This window comes from Castor canadensis, chromosome 6, assembly GCF_047511655.1.
Source record: "Castor canadensis chromosome 6, mCasCan1.hap1v2, whole genome shotgun sequence".
NCBI lineage: Eukaryota > Metazoa > Chordata > Mammalia > Rodentia > Castoridae > Castor > Castor canadensis.
In genome coordinates this window covers 84,064,143-84,082,785 of record NC_133391.1, presented here as the reverse complement: position 1 = coordinate 84,082,785, position 18,643 = coordinate 84,064,143, and the positions used below count along the sequence as shown (strand labels likewise).

Genomic DNA, 18,643 nt, shown 5'->3' with positions numbered 1-18,643 from the left:
CAAGATCCTTAATTTAGTTGCATTTGGCTGAACTGTATTTTTCCATCTTAGTGTACCATTATAGATGGTATTACTGTTCTTACTGTTTCCTATAAAGAAGCATGGGTGACTGAGTATAGTCCAATTAACAGTTTTTACTTTTGTGTTCTTTTGTGTAGTCAGTATTCACTTATTTTTTTTCCCATATGTTTGACCTCCTTTGTGCTCTTCATGTTTCCTACAAGTTTTTAGTTTACCTGAAATTATTTTCTCTCAGCCTAAGGAACTTCGTATTTCATTTTGTACAGGTCTTCTGGTAAACAATAATCTCAGTTTTCTGTTGTCTAAAGTCATCTGTTTATTATCTAGAAAAGTTTTTTTATGGGTATAGATTTCTAGGTTGGCAGTTTTATTTGTTTTAAGCCACTTTAAATATTTAGTTCCATTGTCTCTGATATGTTAGCTGATGATCTTATTTGCTACTTTGACGTTCTCTTATTTTTACTCTCCACTTCTAAGATTTTGCAATTTTTGAGGGTTTGAGGGGCCTTAGCATGATATATAATGGTATATTTTCCTCCATTTTGGGGCTCACGGAGTGTTTTCTATTTGTGGATTATTGATGGAAAATTCTTAGCTGTTCAGATATTTGTAATGTGTCATCTTCTTTCCTACTTCCATGTACACACATCTTTTTAAATTGTTTATTCATTTATTCATATGTGCATACATTGTTTGGGCCATTTTACCCTCTTCCCCTCCCTCCCCTCCCCCTTTGCTTCCATGCAGATCCTGTTCTGCCCTCTTCTCCAATTTTGTAGAAGAGAAAACATAAGCAATAATAAGAAAGACATAGCATTTTTGCTAGCTTGAGATTTTTGCTAGCTTTGAGCTATCGAGAGAGATTCCTAGCATTGCTTCCATTGGTTCATCTCTACCAGACCTCTTCACTACTTCCCAGTCCCCTTTTCATAGTGCCTCTGTCAGTTTAAGATCACTTTATTAGTTCCTCTACAGTGGGCACATCAACCACATTCAAGTTTTAGGTTTCCTTCCCTTTCCCTATTCCTTCTGTACATGTTCTCCCCTAGTGTGTGACCCACGAGTAATATTACTGCATTTGTTTTAGTTCTATAATCCACATATGAGGGAGAACATGCAATTTTTGGCCTTCTGAGCCTGGCTAACTTCACTTAAGATGGTATTCTCCAGTTCCACCCATTTACATGAGACTGACAAAATTTCATTCTTCTTTGTGGCTGAGTAAAATTCCATTATGTATAAATACCACATTTTCTTAATCCATTCATTGGTAGTGGGGCATCTTGGCTGTTTCCATAACTTGGCTATTGTGAATAGTGCTGCAATAAACATGGGTGTGCAGGTGCCTTTGGAATAACCTGAGTCACATTCCTTTGGGTCTATCCCTAGGAGTGGTGTTGCTGGATCATATGGCAGATCTATGTTTAGTTTTTAAAAAAGAAGCCTCCATATTGTTTTCCCAAGTGGTTGTACTAGCTTACATTCCCACCATCAGTGTATGAGGGTTACTTTTTCCCCACATCCTTGCCAACATTTGTTGGTGGTGGTGTTTTGATGGTAGCTATTCTACAGGACTGAGGTGGAATCTTAATGTGGTTTTGATTTTCATTTCCTTTATGGCCAGGGATGGTGAGAATTTTTTCATGACATGTACTCACATCTTCGTTTATATGGTGAATCTTTTCAGTGAATTGCCCATGCCCCTGTTGCTCAGTTTTTTTGTGTCTCCATCAATTTGGGTATTTTTTTATTGACCTCTCTTCTGCTTAGTGAACTCTATTGTTAAACATATCTGCAGAATTAAATAAAAATGTTTGTTCTCTTAAAACTCAATTTGATTATGTTGTCATGTGTTGATTTCTATGGTGTAATTTTCTACTTTTGCATTTGCTTTGTGTTTCCTCTTTCATTGGAGATAGTGTAGAGTTTCTTTCCCTTTTTATTAGGGTAAAGTCTCATCAGCTAACTCCAGTTTCCCTCGTGTGTAGTTCTGGTTCTTTAATGATATTTTGTTTTCCTTGATGTTTAGTCACCTGGCTCTATTTTTGAATGCCTCATAATTTTGTTTTGAGTGTGAGACATAGTGTATACCATTATAGAGGTCCAGAAAATATCTTGTAGAAGATGTTACTGTAATCTAGGACTGTGCTGAATTGATACTGATTCACTTACTTGCTTGTTCATTTTGGCCTTCCAGGTTTTGTTATGGCCTACTCCCTGATGGGCTCTAGAGCATCATGAAATGTCCCTGTTTTGCATTTCAGAAGCTTTCTATTTAGGTTTTAAGCTTCTCTTTTTGTGCAGCTCTGTATTTGGCACATGTCCTGATGAGAAATTCAGCTGTGTACCTGAAGCCTCGCAAATCCTCATCAAATGCTCTTGTGGCTTGTTGGCCCACCAGTAATTACCTTCTGGCTCTGTTCTGGGCTTTGCATCTAACTCCTGGCCCCTTGCTTGGTGAGAATTGGCATGCCCCATGGTGAAGATGACTTGTGAAAGGCCATTCACTTTTCTCAAGATCTTTTCTCTCCCCAGCCTTTCTCTGTTGCCCTTAAGCAAATTATTACCATTTGTTATCTGGATCTTCTGTTTGGCTAGTAAAAGAGCTCTTTGGCTATCACCAGCTACTCCATCTCTTCTTCCAGAAGTGGAAACATTGGTTTTTTATGTTTTTTTTTTTTTTTTATAGTACTGGAGATTGAACCCAGGGTCTCATGCTTGCTAGGCAAGCGCTCTACCACTTGAGTCATGCCCCCAGCCCCTTTGTTTTTGAGATAGGGCCTCACTAACTTTATCCAAGGTGGCTAGAATGGAAGATCCTCCTACTTCTGTCTCCCTGTAGCTGGGATTATAGGTATGTGCCACTGGTTCAATTTGATTTTTTAAAAATGCTCACTTCCATATCTATTGGTTTGTAAAATCACCTTATAAAATAATTTACTTTTGATGTTTTTTTGTTGTTTAATTTTATTTTAGACAGAAAAAGTTTTAGGCATTTGTTTCCAAACCTGCCAGCCTTTTACTTTGTTGAATTCTTCTGTTGTAGTTAGTTAAAACCTTTTGTACCACAAATTATATATCTGTTTTCCTACAAACTTTGTATCACTTTATGTTCTTAATTTTAAAAAATACATCTGGAATTAGTGTTGATATGTTTTCTGTAATATTGGCATTGCATAAAATTCATGAGTTAATTTTGGGAGAGTTGGGGGTTTGGCATTGTTTTAGTTTTCTCACCTTGAATGATATTTCTCTTCATATCACTCAGTCAAGTTTTGTCATTTTCTGCATGTACATTCTACTCATTTGGTATAAAAATTAATTTATAAAGCAATCATAAAATAATTAGCCTTCCAGTTCTTAAATCTTCCTAATTGTGTGTGTGTGTGCGTGCGTGTGTGTCTGTGTGTGTGTGCACGCGCAGTGTTAGCCTAACTGCTGCTGGGCCTCATGACACAATGCGTGCATTTGCCTTATTGGTTACCCTATTATATTGAACTTTCTAATTTGTTTCTGTGTCTCCCCACTCCTAGTTTACTGGAGTAAACTTCCATGACAGGGACCATGTATTCACATTCATAAGTTGCTTGCAGGAGGTATCCTTCTCTCCTTTCTTCTTTCTTTTGTTATAAGCCTTGTGGTTATTTTACATGTGTGCCTTCTGCTCTGGTTCGTGTATCCCCCTCGCCCCTTTGCCTACCAATATCAAGTTATCAGAACCTTTGGCTTGATGTCTGTGTGTTACCACATGTGTGATTTTGTTAATGGCCTACGTGTGTGTATGTGTGTATATATGTTTATATGTGTGTATATATGTATGTGTGTGTGTATGTATTTCTTACAAAATAAGGATTGACAGCAGTGCAGTGACCTGGGTTTATTGAATCGTTCATTTTTCCACTGGTGAGATGTGTCTTTGGTCTGGATGCCATAAGGATCTTGTAAGGGAAAGGAGAGAAGTGAGTAGTTAGTAAGATTCTTCTTTGTGCCTGGTCTAATCTAGGTCATTTATGAAGTATTTTCTCATTTAACGCTAACAAATAATCTTTTCTCCTGATTTTATACGTGCGAATACTAAGTCATTGGGAAATGAAATAACTTGTCTAAAGCCTCTCAAATTCTAGGTGGCATGATAGAGATTTGCCCTTGAGTGTGTCTGACTCCAGAGTAGAGGAGTCACAGAAAAGTGACTTTTGAAGATCTAACACATCCAAAAAGACTCCCGTTGTTGGTTTTGTTTTATTGGTGGGACTGAGCTGGGTTTGAATACAGGACTTCACACTTGCAAAGCAGGTGCTCTACCACTTGAGCCATACCTCCAGTCCATTTTGCTTGTGTTATTTTGGAGATGGGGTCTCTTGAACCATTTGCCAGGGCTGGCCTTGAGCTGCAGTCATCGCAAGGTCAGCCTCCCAAATAGCTAGGATTATAGGTAGGAGCTGGTGCCTGGCTCCCTTTTTTTTTTTAATATCTTCATGTCATTCCTGACGACTAACATGGTAATCATTATATTCTAAACATAGAAAATGAGGTAGAACATAGCAAAAGGACTTCAGATCTGGAAATTTCTATGTTTCTTAGCATATAAATCCACATATTTCCATATTCACAATACTGAACTTTCTTCTTTAGATTATGTTCCACCGATAGGGTTATTTAGAGAAGATGAATACATTCTTGTTTGAAATAAAAATTTGAATATTCTGCCACTGATTAAGAATCCGACGTAATGAGGTCAAATTTTTGCCTTGTTCTTTCCTTTCTCTGACTTGTCATTTTCCCCTTTACAAAGGGGTTGATTACCTGTCTTCCATTTTTTGAGAAAATAAAATGAAATTTTTACTTTTAAAAATAAAGTGAAAATGCCTTGATAAAACTATAAAGTCCCACACTAACAAGTATTATTTATAAATGAAGCATTTGCCTTATGAAATTTTTCTTGCATTGTACATTCATCAACTATTTATTGAACATTACTGTGTGGCAGGTACTGTGGCAAGCACATGAAGTCACAATTATTTTTCATAGATCCTTCTGTTTGCTTACCTGGTTTTTAACTGTGAATATGGAGGACTTGAAGATGTTTTTCACTTTTATCTTCCTTACACAGTCACAGAAATAGGTAGTGTTTTTAAATATTTCCTCAAATATTGTTTTTGGTTGCCTCATGTAGTAAGGTCATAAGACAAACTCCTTAGTACATTTTGCAACTTTTTTTTCTTTTCTGTGGTTCCCCTTTATAGGTTTTCTTTACAAATGTAATGTAATTGAAATGTGAATAGCTCTTTGTTCATCCTGAGCTTCCTGAGGAGAGAGGCTCTGTTGGAATATTTGGTATAGCTGCATAGAAAGTTCTTCATGTATATTCGGAACCCAGGAAATCTCCACAGGAAACTGCAGCTGTCAAAAAGATGCTTATACATGTGTCTGTAAGGGATGTGGTTAAGAAGATGGCTCTGGGTTCTAAGCCCTTTTGTGGTGTTTTTAGCTGGGTGGGTCTTGGCAATACAGCTAATCTTGCTGAACTGCAGTTTTCTTATGGGAAGGATGAAAGGCTGTGCCTCCTATGTTGCCCATTCAGTCCTGAGACTGTCCCAGACAACAAGAAGCACTCTGAATAATAACTTCAAAGTCCCATTGACCAAGGGAAGTATTCCTTTCTCCCCATCCTTTGTCAGTCTGAGAAGGAAGCCTACATGGTCTTAGTGTATTGTTTACATCTTTGGGCCCTGATTTAAATTTGTTTCAGAGGGGACTCAGGGATTGCTCTAGCTGCCTTTCTCAACTAATTGCTTCTGCAAAATGATTGAAGGAACTTTGAACATATTCATCCTTGGTAGATTTTTCAAGGACAGAACTATGTTTACAGTGGAATTACAGTTCTTCCATAAAGTAATTCCCAGTTTGACTTGATCATGTGGATGTCCTTCCATTTTTCTCCATTCTTTTTTCTCCCAAAGTACAACATTTTCTGTTTTGTTATTTGATTGACAGGTAACAAATGAGTGTTTTCTACTTCATGAGATGAGAGTTGTTCTTTATATGTAGAGAATTAATTGCCTATAACCCCAGGTTGTTAGGGTCTGGTGTCACAATGAGAACTGGGAGGCTGGACATGACCTGGTGACAGATAATAGCTAAGAAATTAATGCTTATTTGTGGGAAATTGGAGGGGAAATTGCTCTCAAAAAGCTCTGAGTTTCCTATGAAATTATTTTGTAGGTAAAGTCATTATTAACCCTCGCCATTTTCAAGATATGAATAATACTGTTTTGTTAGTGTGGATCAAGTATTGTTAATTTTCAGTAAGTGAGCAATAGTTTGTTATGATATTGAAAGTTGTTGAATTCAGTTACAACTGAAGTTCTTAAGAAACTCATATTTTAGGTTATTGGCACCATAACAAATGCTTCACTACCAGACCTTATAATGACAATAAAATTTTATTTGTGATAGTGTACTTATTTCTAAGGGAAATATAATTTATGTTTATGTTTTCTCTGTGCTCCACTTAAAATGTATATAGATAGGAGTTTGTATGTGTGTCAGATAAATTTGTACTCCGATGCACTTGAAGAACATGCTGTGTATCTCTAATTATGCTAAAAATTATTTTCTTAGTGCAGTATTACTATATACTCCACATTTATTTTTCAAATAAATTCTTTGTGTGATAATTACATAATCATTCAGTACAGTAGAAACATCATTATGGTCAAATACTAATTAACTATTTAAGTGAAACAAAACAGAACCTAGTTCACAACTTACAATAAAAAGTGATTTAATGTGGCACAACCAAATATATGGTTAAAATTATTATTTTTAAGTATATTTTCCATGCAAACGAATCGGCGTTCCAGACACTTATTACCTAATTTATTGCTTGAGCACATGTTACATTTTATCTCAACCTTCATGATCAACTCTGAGTAGTAGAAAATCCAAAGAATCTTCTAGCAGTTCTTTTAGGCTTTGTGTTCTATCAGTGCCTGGGTATGCCTGCAGGCCACAGTTTTCTAGCGTTATTCATATCCTAGCTTTGTAGACATCTTGGAACTGTGGGTCCCAATAATATAGATCACTCATTTGGGGTTTCTCTTTTGTGCAGAGAATTAGTGGCAATTAACCATTCTTCCTTAATGCCCATTAGAAACATGGCACACTTCCACTGTTAACACTGTATCTTGGCAGTTATGATTTTCCCGATGTTTTTAAGATGGGACAACTATCAGCTGAAATATAAGCTGTAGCTAGCAAGGGATATTATGAGGGTGCAAATAGGTTGCTAAGTCTATCAGAAAAGTGTTTTGAGCACCCCTATTGAAGGGGCACCATCCCCGCTTTCCTTGAGAGTTGCTTCTAGGCATAAAACAGGGTTTTATCTAATGGTAGGAGGTATAGTGTTCTTTGTGAATGTTTGTGACTGCATAGCTTCCTTCATCTATTCTTCTGTGTTATGGAATATCAATTGAAACAAGTGATGCAAGTTAGATCTTCCATATCTCAGAGTATTGTTTAAACCATAGCTCTTTCTCCCAGTAAGCAATTGATAGGTGAAAATGTTTTACAGATTTTGTAGTATGTCCTCTTTCTTTTCCTTCGTTCTTTCTTATACTCTTTTGCTTACTTTGGTCACTGTAGGTATTCATTTTATTTGTTGTTGAGTGATTTATAATGCATATGAAAGTAAAAATGTATAGGAAGCACATGCAGATGAAAGAAGACTAGTAGTCTTTCTGATGTATTATGGTAAACAGATACTAACTTGTTTCTGTTTTCTATAGCTATTATGTACTCTGTGGGAGAGGCAGTTATTATCTAACTATAGGGTCTGTGTTTCTGCAGTTACAGATTTGTCAAGGAAAACAAAATATTTCAGATCATAGAACTATTCACTAGTGAATCAGTGAATAGTATTTGTCAAGCATTCTCATTGAAATATTCTGATTTATTTGGTGATATAAGTTGATTTTAATGTAAAATCATAAATCATGCAAAGGATGCAAGTTCCCTGAGGCCTGTCACCTGATGGTGTAGAATGTTGTTTCTCATAGGCAGAACCGTGAAACAGTGAGGATCTGGCAGAATTCTGATAGAGAGAACATCAGGATGTTGGGTACTTCAGTGGAGAATTACTTGAATGTGAGAGAATTGAAAGAGGTCTTTAGGCAAAATTATGATTTCTTCAGATATCTCTTACAAATAGTTATGTTTGAAACCATCCTGTAAAAATTTAATGTGATGTGAAGAATGTCTTAATGTGCTAATATAAAGTATTAGAAAAATTCTACCAAAAATCTCAGTTCATTCACTTTTTTGTTCAGACTAAGAATTATATATAGTAACAAATACTGCCAGAAATTACTTTAATAGTTTTAATTGTTCTTCATCAAAGTCCCCACCAAATCTTTTTTCGCCAATATTTATCATCACATTTTGCCCTTATTATAAGTAGATGCACTTCAAGTAACCTTTTTTCCACAACCAAGTTTCTTCAAAAGGGCTCCTTCTTTTATTTTATACATAAAATATATTTCATATTTAATATACTTTGTATATAAAAATATACATGTGAATTAAGATATCTACACATAGAGTCATAATATTTATTTTTTAGTGGTCAGAAATAGATATCACATTTTTAAGTGGAACAGATGGTGGCTAAATTGCAAAGGTAAATTATGAATTTTTTAAAAATTTAGTGAAATTAGGCAGGGATCAGGATATTAGTTTCATAGTGCTGATTCTTTCAGGCTGATGACTAAACTGTACTTATATGTCGTTTTCTGGGATACAAAAAAAGTTTTTTACAAGTGTGTTAATGTCTTCCATTTAGAAAATATCCTATGTTTTTAGGAAGTGCTTTTTAATCATTATTTTATTACCCTTTGTACTGTGTGATATTTGTCGTGAAGGAGATGCTGGTTCTATAAAAGCTCTACCAGAATGTTCATTTTAATCCTTCTTCACATGTTGGTGGTATGACTGAAGTAAGGTCTTACAAAGAGTGGGAAAGAAGTAAAAATATTTTTGAGATCCCAATAGTGACAAAATTGTTTTTGCAGATACCTTGTGGTCTATAACCCTTTAGAGCAAGCCCGAAACTCAGTGGTTTCAGTCTATGTGAGCTCCCCCACAGTGCAAGTGCTGTCAGACTCAGGAAAACCTGTGGAGGTTCAAGTCAGCGCGGTTTGGAGTGATGAAAGAACCATCTCAAAAACAGCTTATGAGGTATGTTGTGCCACAGACACATTGTTTTAGAAAAGATATAGCATATGGTATAAAGCTTATGACTGTATAATACCCCACGGTGGGTCCATTGAGCGATCATGTTGGTGTATGAGAAGAGATGAAAATTGTAAATACCAAGGGGTTTACTGGGAAGATAAATGACACCAGAGGAAGAATAAATCCTGCATTTCCCAAAATGTTTTATTAATGTTAGTGGGAAAATTGTGTGCTATTATTAAGTGACATGTTAGTGTGATTTGTATGTTGCATATCTTTTTAAGTATGAATATTGTTAGCCAGGTTCTAAAGTAAAGAAGGAATTGTTAGGCATAAAACTTTGAATTTTTGCTCTAGCTCAATGACAATGATGCATAATGAAACCGAGATAAATACCACCACCTTTCTTAATAATTTTGGATAGTTTCAACTTTTCTTTGCAAAGTTGACAAATATATTATGGAACAGAGTCCCCCTAAGATAATTAAGATGCTTTTTGTCTGAGATGAGATTATGGAAAATTTGGACTCAAGTAATGTATGTGTGTGTGTGTGTGTGTGTGTGTGTGTTTTGACATGTGAAAATTTCTTAGAATAAGCAATATTAAACTAAGCCTCATAACATTGGTCATTTAGAGTTTAAATTTCTTGAGACATAGCCATAATAAACAAAGAACTCTAAAAGGGAATTACTTCTTGTCAAAAGTCAATTCTGGCTGCAAGGATAAATGCATAATCCTGTAGATAGAATGGGAAAGTACAGTCCAAGTTTTGGTCACATTTTTCAGGAAGCATCCCATCTAGAAAACAGAACAACTCCTGGAAGGCAGGCATCACATCCTATACTGTGTACATTCTCCATGCTTGTTCTATGTGTGCTAAACCTTAAGCATTTGATGGCTGGTGCCAACTGAACTAATGTCTATAATATTTATAAAACTATACTTACCATTTTAGTAAGTGTAATATTGCACTGAAATATTGTAATTTCACAAAAAGGATTTCTAATAAAAAAACTGTTTACAGTAAGGCCTCACTTTCACGAAGAATTTTCTCTTCTGAGCACCTATTAAGAACACTGTAGAACAACTTAAGATGGTCATATAATTTCACATATGGGATGAAAACATTGTGTTTGATAAGCCTATCATCCTATAATGTAATCACTGAATAAACAGATGTAAATGGATACTATACCCACAAGTTATCAAAAATATTTATAGAATAGTATTATGTCCTCTTTTTAAAAATTATGGTAGTTTATTATTTTTAACCAATAACATTTCTCCTTTGAAATTGTCTCCCCTATCTTTTATAGATTTCTTTTATAGCACACACACCACCTTTGGGACTGAAAGTGTATAAGATTTTAGAATCAGAAAGTTCAAATTCACATTTGGCTGATTATGTCCTGTATAAAGATAAAATAGAAGAAAATGAAATTTTTAACATAAAGAATATGATAAAAGATATGGATGCCATAACTCTGGAGAACTCCTTCGTTGCACTTTGGTTTGATCGATTTGGGCTTATGGAGGTATGTTCTGAATAATTCTGAAATTCATAGAAAACTTACCACTTTTACATGTGCTGATTACCATGCACAGGGGAAAATGTCTTTCCTAGATACTGTGGGAGTATTTGGTGAGCAGCCATCTGTACTCTCAGTGACCACTTGTGACTCATAGGTGTGACCTGTGGGTTAGTGCTGTTTGTGGCTGATAAGTATGGAAATTGTAAATGTTTGTGGAAACTTTGAAAGCAGTTTGACAGCAAAATGCTTATTGAATCTAATAATAAAACATTGAATGTGTATGTGGCTTATCATGTTAATCGTTGATTTGATTCTAATTTTTAATTTACTTTTACTATATTTTTCAAAAATACTGGAAATAAATCTTCTTCCACAGAAGGTTTGAGAAGTACTGGTATAGAGCTCTGCTCATGTGTAGTTTCTTGTTCCTTCATAATGTGTGTTCTGACCTTGTGTTCTCATTGTGAAAGTTATAAAAGCCTGAGGCTAAGTTTAAAATTTTGGTGTCCAACCAAGAATTTCTGGTGTTAAAGGCTTACATTAGTATTCATTATCCTATTCTGGGGTAGTTTTCTTTTTCAAATTGACATATACGTGGAATCAGATGCAATATAATTAACAATTCAGTAGTGAGTTGTTTTAATTTTTTTGTTTGTTTGTTTAGAAAATGAGAACTAAAGAAGATGGCAAAGACCATGAAGTAAAAGTACAATTTTTATGGTATGGGACCACAAATAAAAGAGACAAAAGTGGTGCCTACCTCTTCCTACCTGATGGTAAGGCCCAGGTGAGTAGTGCTGATGATATGCTGATGAGTGGAATAAATACTTATGGACAGAGTCTTGAGGAAAAAAGTAAGTGTGTCTCATTAGTTTTATCTGCTCATGTGTTAGGATGGATAAACTTTTGGCTCCAATGTGTAGTTGAAAGTTAAATAAATAATGTGTCAGAGTTGGAATTCAGTTAGGATGAGAAAAAGAACAAGTGCTCTCCCTGGAAAGAAGGTAAATTTGATTTAGGGTTCGGATGCTTTTGTGGTGTTTTAGATGTACAAAAATAAAAATACCTACCCTCTCAGAAAAATAGATTGGTTCACTGGGCCATTTCTCCCTAACTTTTAGCACTCTTATAGAACAGTTTTTCCACCTTTGACTATAAAAGTAGTATATGTAAACTCTGGCATGTTTTGAAAATGTAGAAAACTAAAATGAAAAAAATAAAACTTAACCAACTAGTCCAAACTCCATGAAAACCACTGCCCACATTTTTATGTATTGTTTCATTATCTTTTATTGTAGGCATATCTATTCTCTCATTCTCAGTTTTTGTCTTTGTGTATTTATATTTTTAGTTTTCATTCATAACAATATTCACAATTGGGTGGTATGCTTTTTAGACACAATTTTAATATACACTCTTGTATTGAAGAATTTACCAATGTTGCATGTATACTTTCTCCCTATCCTCCACCACCGGTATTATATAATAAGCTTTCTTTGTTGCCTTCTTCTTTGTGTAATTCTGATTATCTTATCAGAAAAACTTTCTAAAAAAATCTTTTTGTCTCAGTGTATGAAGTCCGTTAAGGCTTTTTTAGGCATACTGCTTATCTTCTCTCTAAAAGATTATCTAAGTATTTATTCCCTCCAGTGGTTTTTGAGTAATTCTTTAATGTCCCATTCCACTAAGAATTAGCTATATTAGAAGCTTCGCCTATAATAACAGATTAATAGAAAATTATTTTCCTATTAACATTTTGGGATTCCTAAGAGATTGTTTTTTTCTGCATTCATTCGTCTTCAATAGTTTTTTGAGTTTTTCTATTTATGTTTTCTGGTCATTCTTCTATTGGTGTGTCCTATTGATCTTAAGTACTTCATATTGTATATACAGTAAAATTCTTTTCCTTGTATGTTTCAAAATTTCCATCATGTGCCATTTAATTTGTCCATTATTTATTTTTCTAATTGTTTGTAATTTTTGTGTAGTCAATTCTATATGTTTTTTTCTTTAGTTTCTTCCTATGCTTTTCTACCTTTGTAGGTTTTCCCTTCGTCAAGACCAGTTAAGTGTTCTTAATGTTTGGTATCTTCTGAAAAAGTTCCTTTTCCAAAATTTAGGGAATCCTGTAAACCAAAATCAAGTGTGAGATTTTTAGAGATTGTGTAGGCTACACCACGGGCTCAACTTAGGTTGTTGTTTGTGTTTTTTAAGTCAGTGAAGAATTAGGGGTAAGTTCTAGGAGCCATCCTACGAGGTGCAGTAGATCATAAGTGTTAGTTGTTTCAGTGTTTTCTCACTTTTCAGCTTTTGTCATTGGATGCGCAGTGTTTTGGTTATTCTTATATTGAAAAGAAAACATAGCTGTGCTATGGAATATTATGCATCAATAATAGTAATTAAACTATTTAAAACTATTTTATCTTTTTTTCCTTTATTGTTGTGATGGGTGGGGTATATTTTATCTTTAAATATCTGTAATGTCAGCTAGAATTATAAAGAGAATTGTCAGAAATTTATAAGGAATAAAACATAATATAACAGAGAGAGGGACTGAATGTTTCAGAAAAAGATAGGAGCTCAGAAATCACCATCTCAGGTTCTCACCCCTACATACACACACTTCCTAGACAATGTGGTAATTTGGTACAAGAACATTGTAAGCTAGTGTTATTATTTTATTAACTTCATAATATTTTCTCTAGCCAAAGAGGTAGGTATGAAGTAAAATTATACCATTCTGAGCATACTACACGGCCTCAGTAGTTCACATTATATGCTGTTGTTGAGCTAAAGTATCTAATACTTAAAATATAGTTCTTCATCAGTGCTTTAAATATGTTACCAATTCACATATGTCATATGCTGCATTTCTGTATTTCCTTGAATTTAGATTTTAAGTAACGAAAATGGAACCAATGGTTTCTAAGAAGTTTTTTTTTTTCCCCAAGTTTGTAAATTCACTTTATATTCAACTAGTTCTTTCACATACAGGGGCAGAATGTTTTGTAGCTTAGTAAACCTCACTATGATTAAACTGTTTCTGAATCCTGCTTCCTCTTTGCTTAGCTGACATTCTACTGCCATCCTTACCACTGCCCTGAACCCCTAACATTAAGGGTCCCTGGCTATAATAAATGCTTGCCTGGGAAAATGTTGCTGCTATCAAATTATTATTTGCAATAAGCAACTGTATGGACAATATAGGAGAATTTTAATTGCAAAGTTTTGTAGCTGGGGAAAATATTTGTAGACCATATAAGCCAATCAAATTGTAAGCATTTGTAAGTAGTCAGCAATTTTTATAATAAAAAACTTATTAAAAAGTGGGTTTGTTTTAAACAAAAGCTTGCATTCAATTTTTATTACGCATATATATATATATATATATGCGTAATAAAAATTAAAATTCTGGTCTGTTAAAAGATTTGGTTCTCATTTCAAATTGTAAGTATTAGGGAATATGTATTTGTCATTTTATAAACTATGATAAACATTTCTTGGAAATGTTTAGAAGTCAAAATAATTTTGCCAAAAATGTCATTTCCTCTTCAGCCATATGTTTCCCAAAATCTGCCCTTTGTCAGAGTGACACGTGGAAGGATCTATTCAGAAGTGACCTGCTTTTTTGATCATGTAACTCACAAAGTCCGATTGTACAACATACAGGGTAAGCAAACAGACAAACACAGTTGTGAAACATTCCTATACTGGTTCTTGGATTCTTGCTTTTCTTGTATTATTTTTAATAAATTAACAATTGACTTTTAAAAATGATTTAATCTTTTAAAACTTTATATTTGTATTATGATTTTTATTAACTAGAAAACTTATTGTTAAGACTTGAAAATGGTACAGTGTTTTTGTGTTGTTGTATAAAATAGAATAATATCATATGTGGATTTCAATTAGTAGACTGACTTAACTGTGAAATGTACATATACACAGAGAGAGAGAGAGAGAGAAGGAAAGAGAAGGAGAGAGAGAGAACACCTGCCTCCTTAAATGTAGAATGTACTGCAATAACATTTACCATAGGAATATATCTGGAAAAAAAATGTTCTGAAGTAGTTTTGTTTCTTTATAGCTGTTTATCTGGTGCAGTACAAAATGAGTCAGTTGTTTATTACTTTTAGGGAATATTGAGTGGCATTATAAATCAGAATAACAGGAAATAAGCATTTGATCCTTTTATGAACTTACTCCTGGGCAATTGACCTGTCCTTTCATGGGCTCTGTCCAGGTTGAGCTATGGTTTCCCAACGCCCACATATACAGTTACGTTAGTGACTTGGAATTCAATGTTTTTAAAATGGAGTATTTTTCCTACCCCAAATTTAATTCTAATAACCAGGCCATTTACCAGGTGATCAACTCTCTGAGAAAGGGTCCTTACAAAAATGCCACTTTAAGTTATCTTTACTTTCAGCTAAGCTGAAAAAATTAGAAAAAGGAAAATACTCTTTCCCTGACTCTTCATACAGATAGAAAATAAAAGATTTCAACAACTAATGATAAACTCTGTTGACAGGCACTGATTGTTTTTTAGATATTATGAAGAAGGAAAGGATATTATGTCCAAAGAATTTCTTTTAGAGAGCTTGCATTAAATTTTCTGATTTTGCCATCTAAATACAATTTTGCTTGTACTTAACTTTGTTACTTCAAATTTCCTTAGCATTGCCTTTGCTGAGGATCTTAGGTATGGGCAAACTTTTCTCATGCAACCCTCTTAGGTAAGAAGACGTGTTATTAGAATAATACATGATTTCTAGGTTAAACCAAGAAGGGAAAGGTCTTTTGGAAGTGGGAAACAATACTGGGCACTAACTTCATGTCTTAAGTGTGACTTCTTTGTCGTCACTTTTCTACCTGTAGGAAAGCCTGTAGTTCTGAAATAATCTTTTATTGAGTTTCCTAAAACATCTGATAAGTTAAAAACAGTGTTCTTAGTTATCACTTTATACTCTTGGGTAAGCCACCTCTGAAAGCTCTGAAATTACATTTTCACGTATCACCAAAAGTTTCATTTTGTAGATGGAAAAGATCACACAGAGAATGTGCTTATCTATAAGCTTTTTTATTAGTGTATATTAACTGTACATAGTAATGGTTTCATTATGACATTTTCATACATTCATATAATGTACTTTGATCATATTCACCCCCTCTATTACCTTTTCTTGCCACCCTTCTTATTTTCCCCTTTCCGCAAGAAAGTTCTTCCTTGAGTACAGCATGGCACATACTTTGGCACAGATATGTGTCTGATTTACCCTTGTTTTTCATCATTTGTATTTAGAGATAGGCTGTGTCTTAGAATAAATGCTGAAGCCACTCATCCTAAAATTCCAACCTCTCAACCTCTTAGTCAATTATATTTCCTTCCTAGTGTTTCCTTTTATTTAATCACATCTATCAATGTCACTGGATCTCTGGCATTTTCATCCAGGGCCTCTGGACATTGTATCACCAGGTGGTTTTTCTCATATCACCAAGTAGATGGCCCTTTTCTTCTGCTGGTGGCTGTAGCTTACCCTACTATCTTACCTCAGAGCTTGATTTGAAAATTAATAGACTGACTTGCCAGCTTACTTATTCCAACAAATGGTATTCATCAGAACTAACAGGTTGCCATCTTTCCTTTCCTCCTATCCCCCATGGGTACTGAATTCTCCAGTGGTTGGTGAACAGCTCTTCAGCAAGAACCGGGGATTTGACTGAGATTCTATCCTTCCAGCTGTGTCTCTGTTACCCTCAGCATTGAACTATTTGCCTGGACTGTACTCAATCTTTGATCCTCCCAATCTCAGCCTCCCAAGTAGCTAGAGTTTATAGGCGTGAGCCACCGGCGCCTGGCTAGTGTGGTTCATTTCTATTTGCTGTATTGGCTTCTGCCTCTTTGCTCTGCTTTAAAGTTCTTGTCTTGTGTGTTTCCTTCCTAGTTTGTTTTCTCCTTTCTTCCTTGGTGTTTGGGTACAGAGGCTTAGGTTTTAGAGACATAGCCTATTGGGCTGGTCCCTTCCTCTCCTTTATCACCAGTCTGACCATTCTTGTCATTCAAGTCACCATTGAAGTCTTGGTTCTTATCTATTCTCACTTTTTTTCTGTAGTCATAGTTTGTTCATTTGTTGCTAGATAAATATTTTCATATGTCAAAATTCAGTTTTGTGCCAGTTCTTGAACTCTCCATCTGACATCTAGGTAATGGAAATAATTTTAAAATGCACTTCAATTAGTTAAGAGATGGAAGTTGTTTCGAGTAGGGCACTAAGAATATTACCATAATAAAAAAATAAACATGCATACTTTGTGTTGCCTCTGGATTTCTCAATGGGTAGAATAAACTTGGGCTGATACGTATTTTTATGCCAATATTAGATTTTTGTAGCTTAAAAACAGGGAGCTTTAGAAGTTTGTGGGAAATGACAGATAAATAACTGCAATGTGAAGTTAACTTAGAGTGCTTTTCTGTAAGAGTTTTATTCTGGTAGCCTGGATTAAACCTGAAATTGGGATATATAAACTTGAAGTGACAAATACACCTTTTTTTGTTTCTAGCCCAGAGCATTTATTTACTTATTTTTGTAACATGAAAGTAGTTGGTAGCAGATAAGATACCAGAGTCTTCTGAAAGGCTTTCTTCAAGCTATATCCCCTTCCATTTGCATTTGAGCTCCTATCAGCATTTTCCCTCTAGGAAAAGATTAGCCCCACTGTGGAGATTTTGCCTTTCTGCCCTAGTCTTGGTGACCCACCTCCATCTGAACTCTTGTACCATTGCCTGAGGATTTGTTTCATCTGGACTCTGGTTTATTGAGGTTTTAATGAATCTACTATTCAAGAACTGTGATAGAGATGTGAGTGTTTGACTGTAGGCATTGCAACTATCTTTAGTGGTTTGGTTATGCATTTCCAACCCATCTCTGTTCAGAATAAACTGAAAGCTCTTTAACATTCTGAACTTCAGCTTCCTGTAAACCAGGTGACTGAATAGCTGATCAAAATGCATAGACAAAAGGTGCCTTTTTGTCTCAGGTGCAAAGAAACCTTTGGGCAACTTTCATGTTTTTGTAGACTAACTCTTTTTTTTTTAATTTTTATTTTATTCATATGTGCATACTATGTTTGGGTCATTTCTCTCCCCTTCCCCCACCCCCTCCCTTACCCTTCCCCCCCTCCTCCTCACTTTTCCCCTCTACCCCCTCGCTACCCGGCAGAAACTATTATCAAAATTATCTCTAATTTTGATAATTTTAATAGCTATACAGGGAGTTGACTCACATTGATTTCCTGTGCATGTGTGTTACCTTCTAAGTTAATTCTTCTTGAACTAACCTTTTCTCTAGTTCCTGGTAACCTTTCCCTATTGGCCTCAGTTGCTTTAAAGTATCTGCTTTAGTTTCTCTGCGTTGAGGGCAACAAATGCTATCTAGTTTTTTGGGTGTCTTACCTATCCTCACCCCTCCCTTGTGTGCTCTCGCTTTATCATGTGATCAAAGTCCAATCCCCTTGTTGTGTTTGCCCTTGATCTAATGTCCACATATGAGGGAGAACATATGATTTTTGGTCTTTTGGGCCAGGCTAACCTCACTCAGAATGATGTTCTCCAATTCCATCCATTTACCAGCGAATGATAACATTTCGTTCTTCTTCATGGCTGCATAAAATTCCATTGTGTATAGATACCACATTTTCTTAATCCACTCTTCAGTGGTGGGGCATCTTGGCTGTTTCCATAACTTGGCTATTGTGAATAGTGCCGCAATAAACATGGGTGTGCAGGTGCCTCTGGAGTAACCTGTGTCACATTCTTTTGGGTATATCCCCAAGAGTGGTATTGCTGGATCAAATGGTA

The 18,643-nt window shown here is 35.1% G+C and overlaps 1 protein-coding gene across 1 annotated transcript in view; it reads left to right on the top strand.

Moving 5' to 3' along the window:
• Positions 1-18,643, top strand: part of Man2a1 (mannosidase alpha class 2A member 1) — a 169,705-nt gene that overhangs the window by 111,447 nt on the left and 39,615 nt on the right. Inside the window, exons 13-16 of the mRNA XM_074076978.1 lie at positions 9,090-9,255; positions 10,570-10,788; positions 11,450-11,572; positions 14,341-14,455. Coding sequence (XP_073933079.1) covers positions 9,090-9,255; positions 10,570-10,788; positions 11,450-11,572; positions 14,341-14,455 — 623 coding nt within the window. The remainder of the gene's footprint in view (positions 1-9,089; positions 9,256-10,569; positions 10,789-11,449; positions 11,573-14,340; positions 14,456-18,643) is intronic.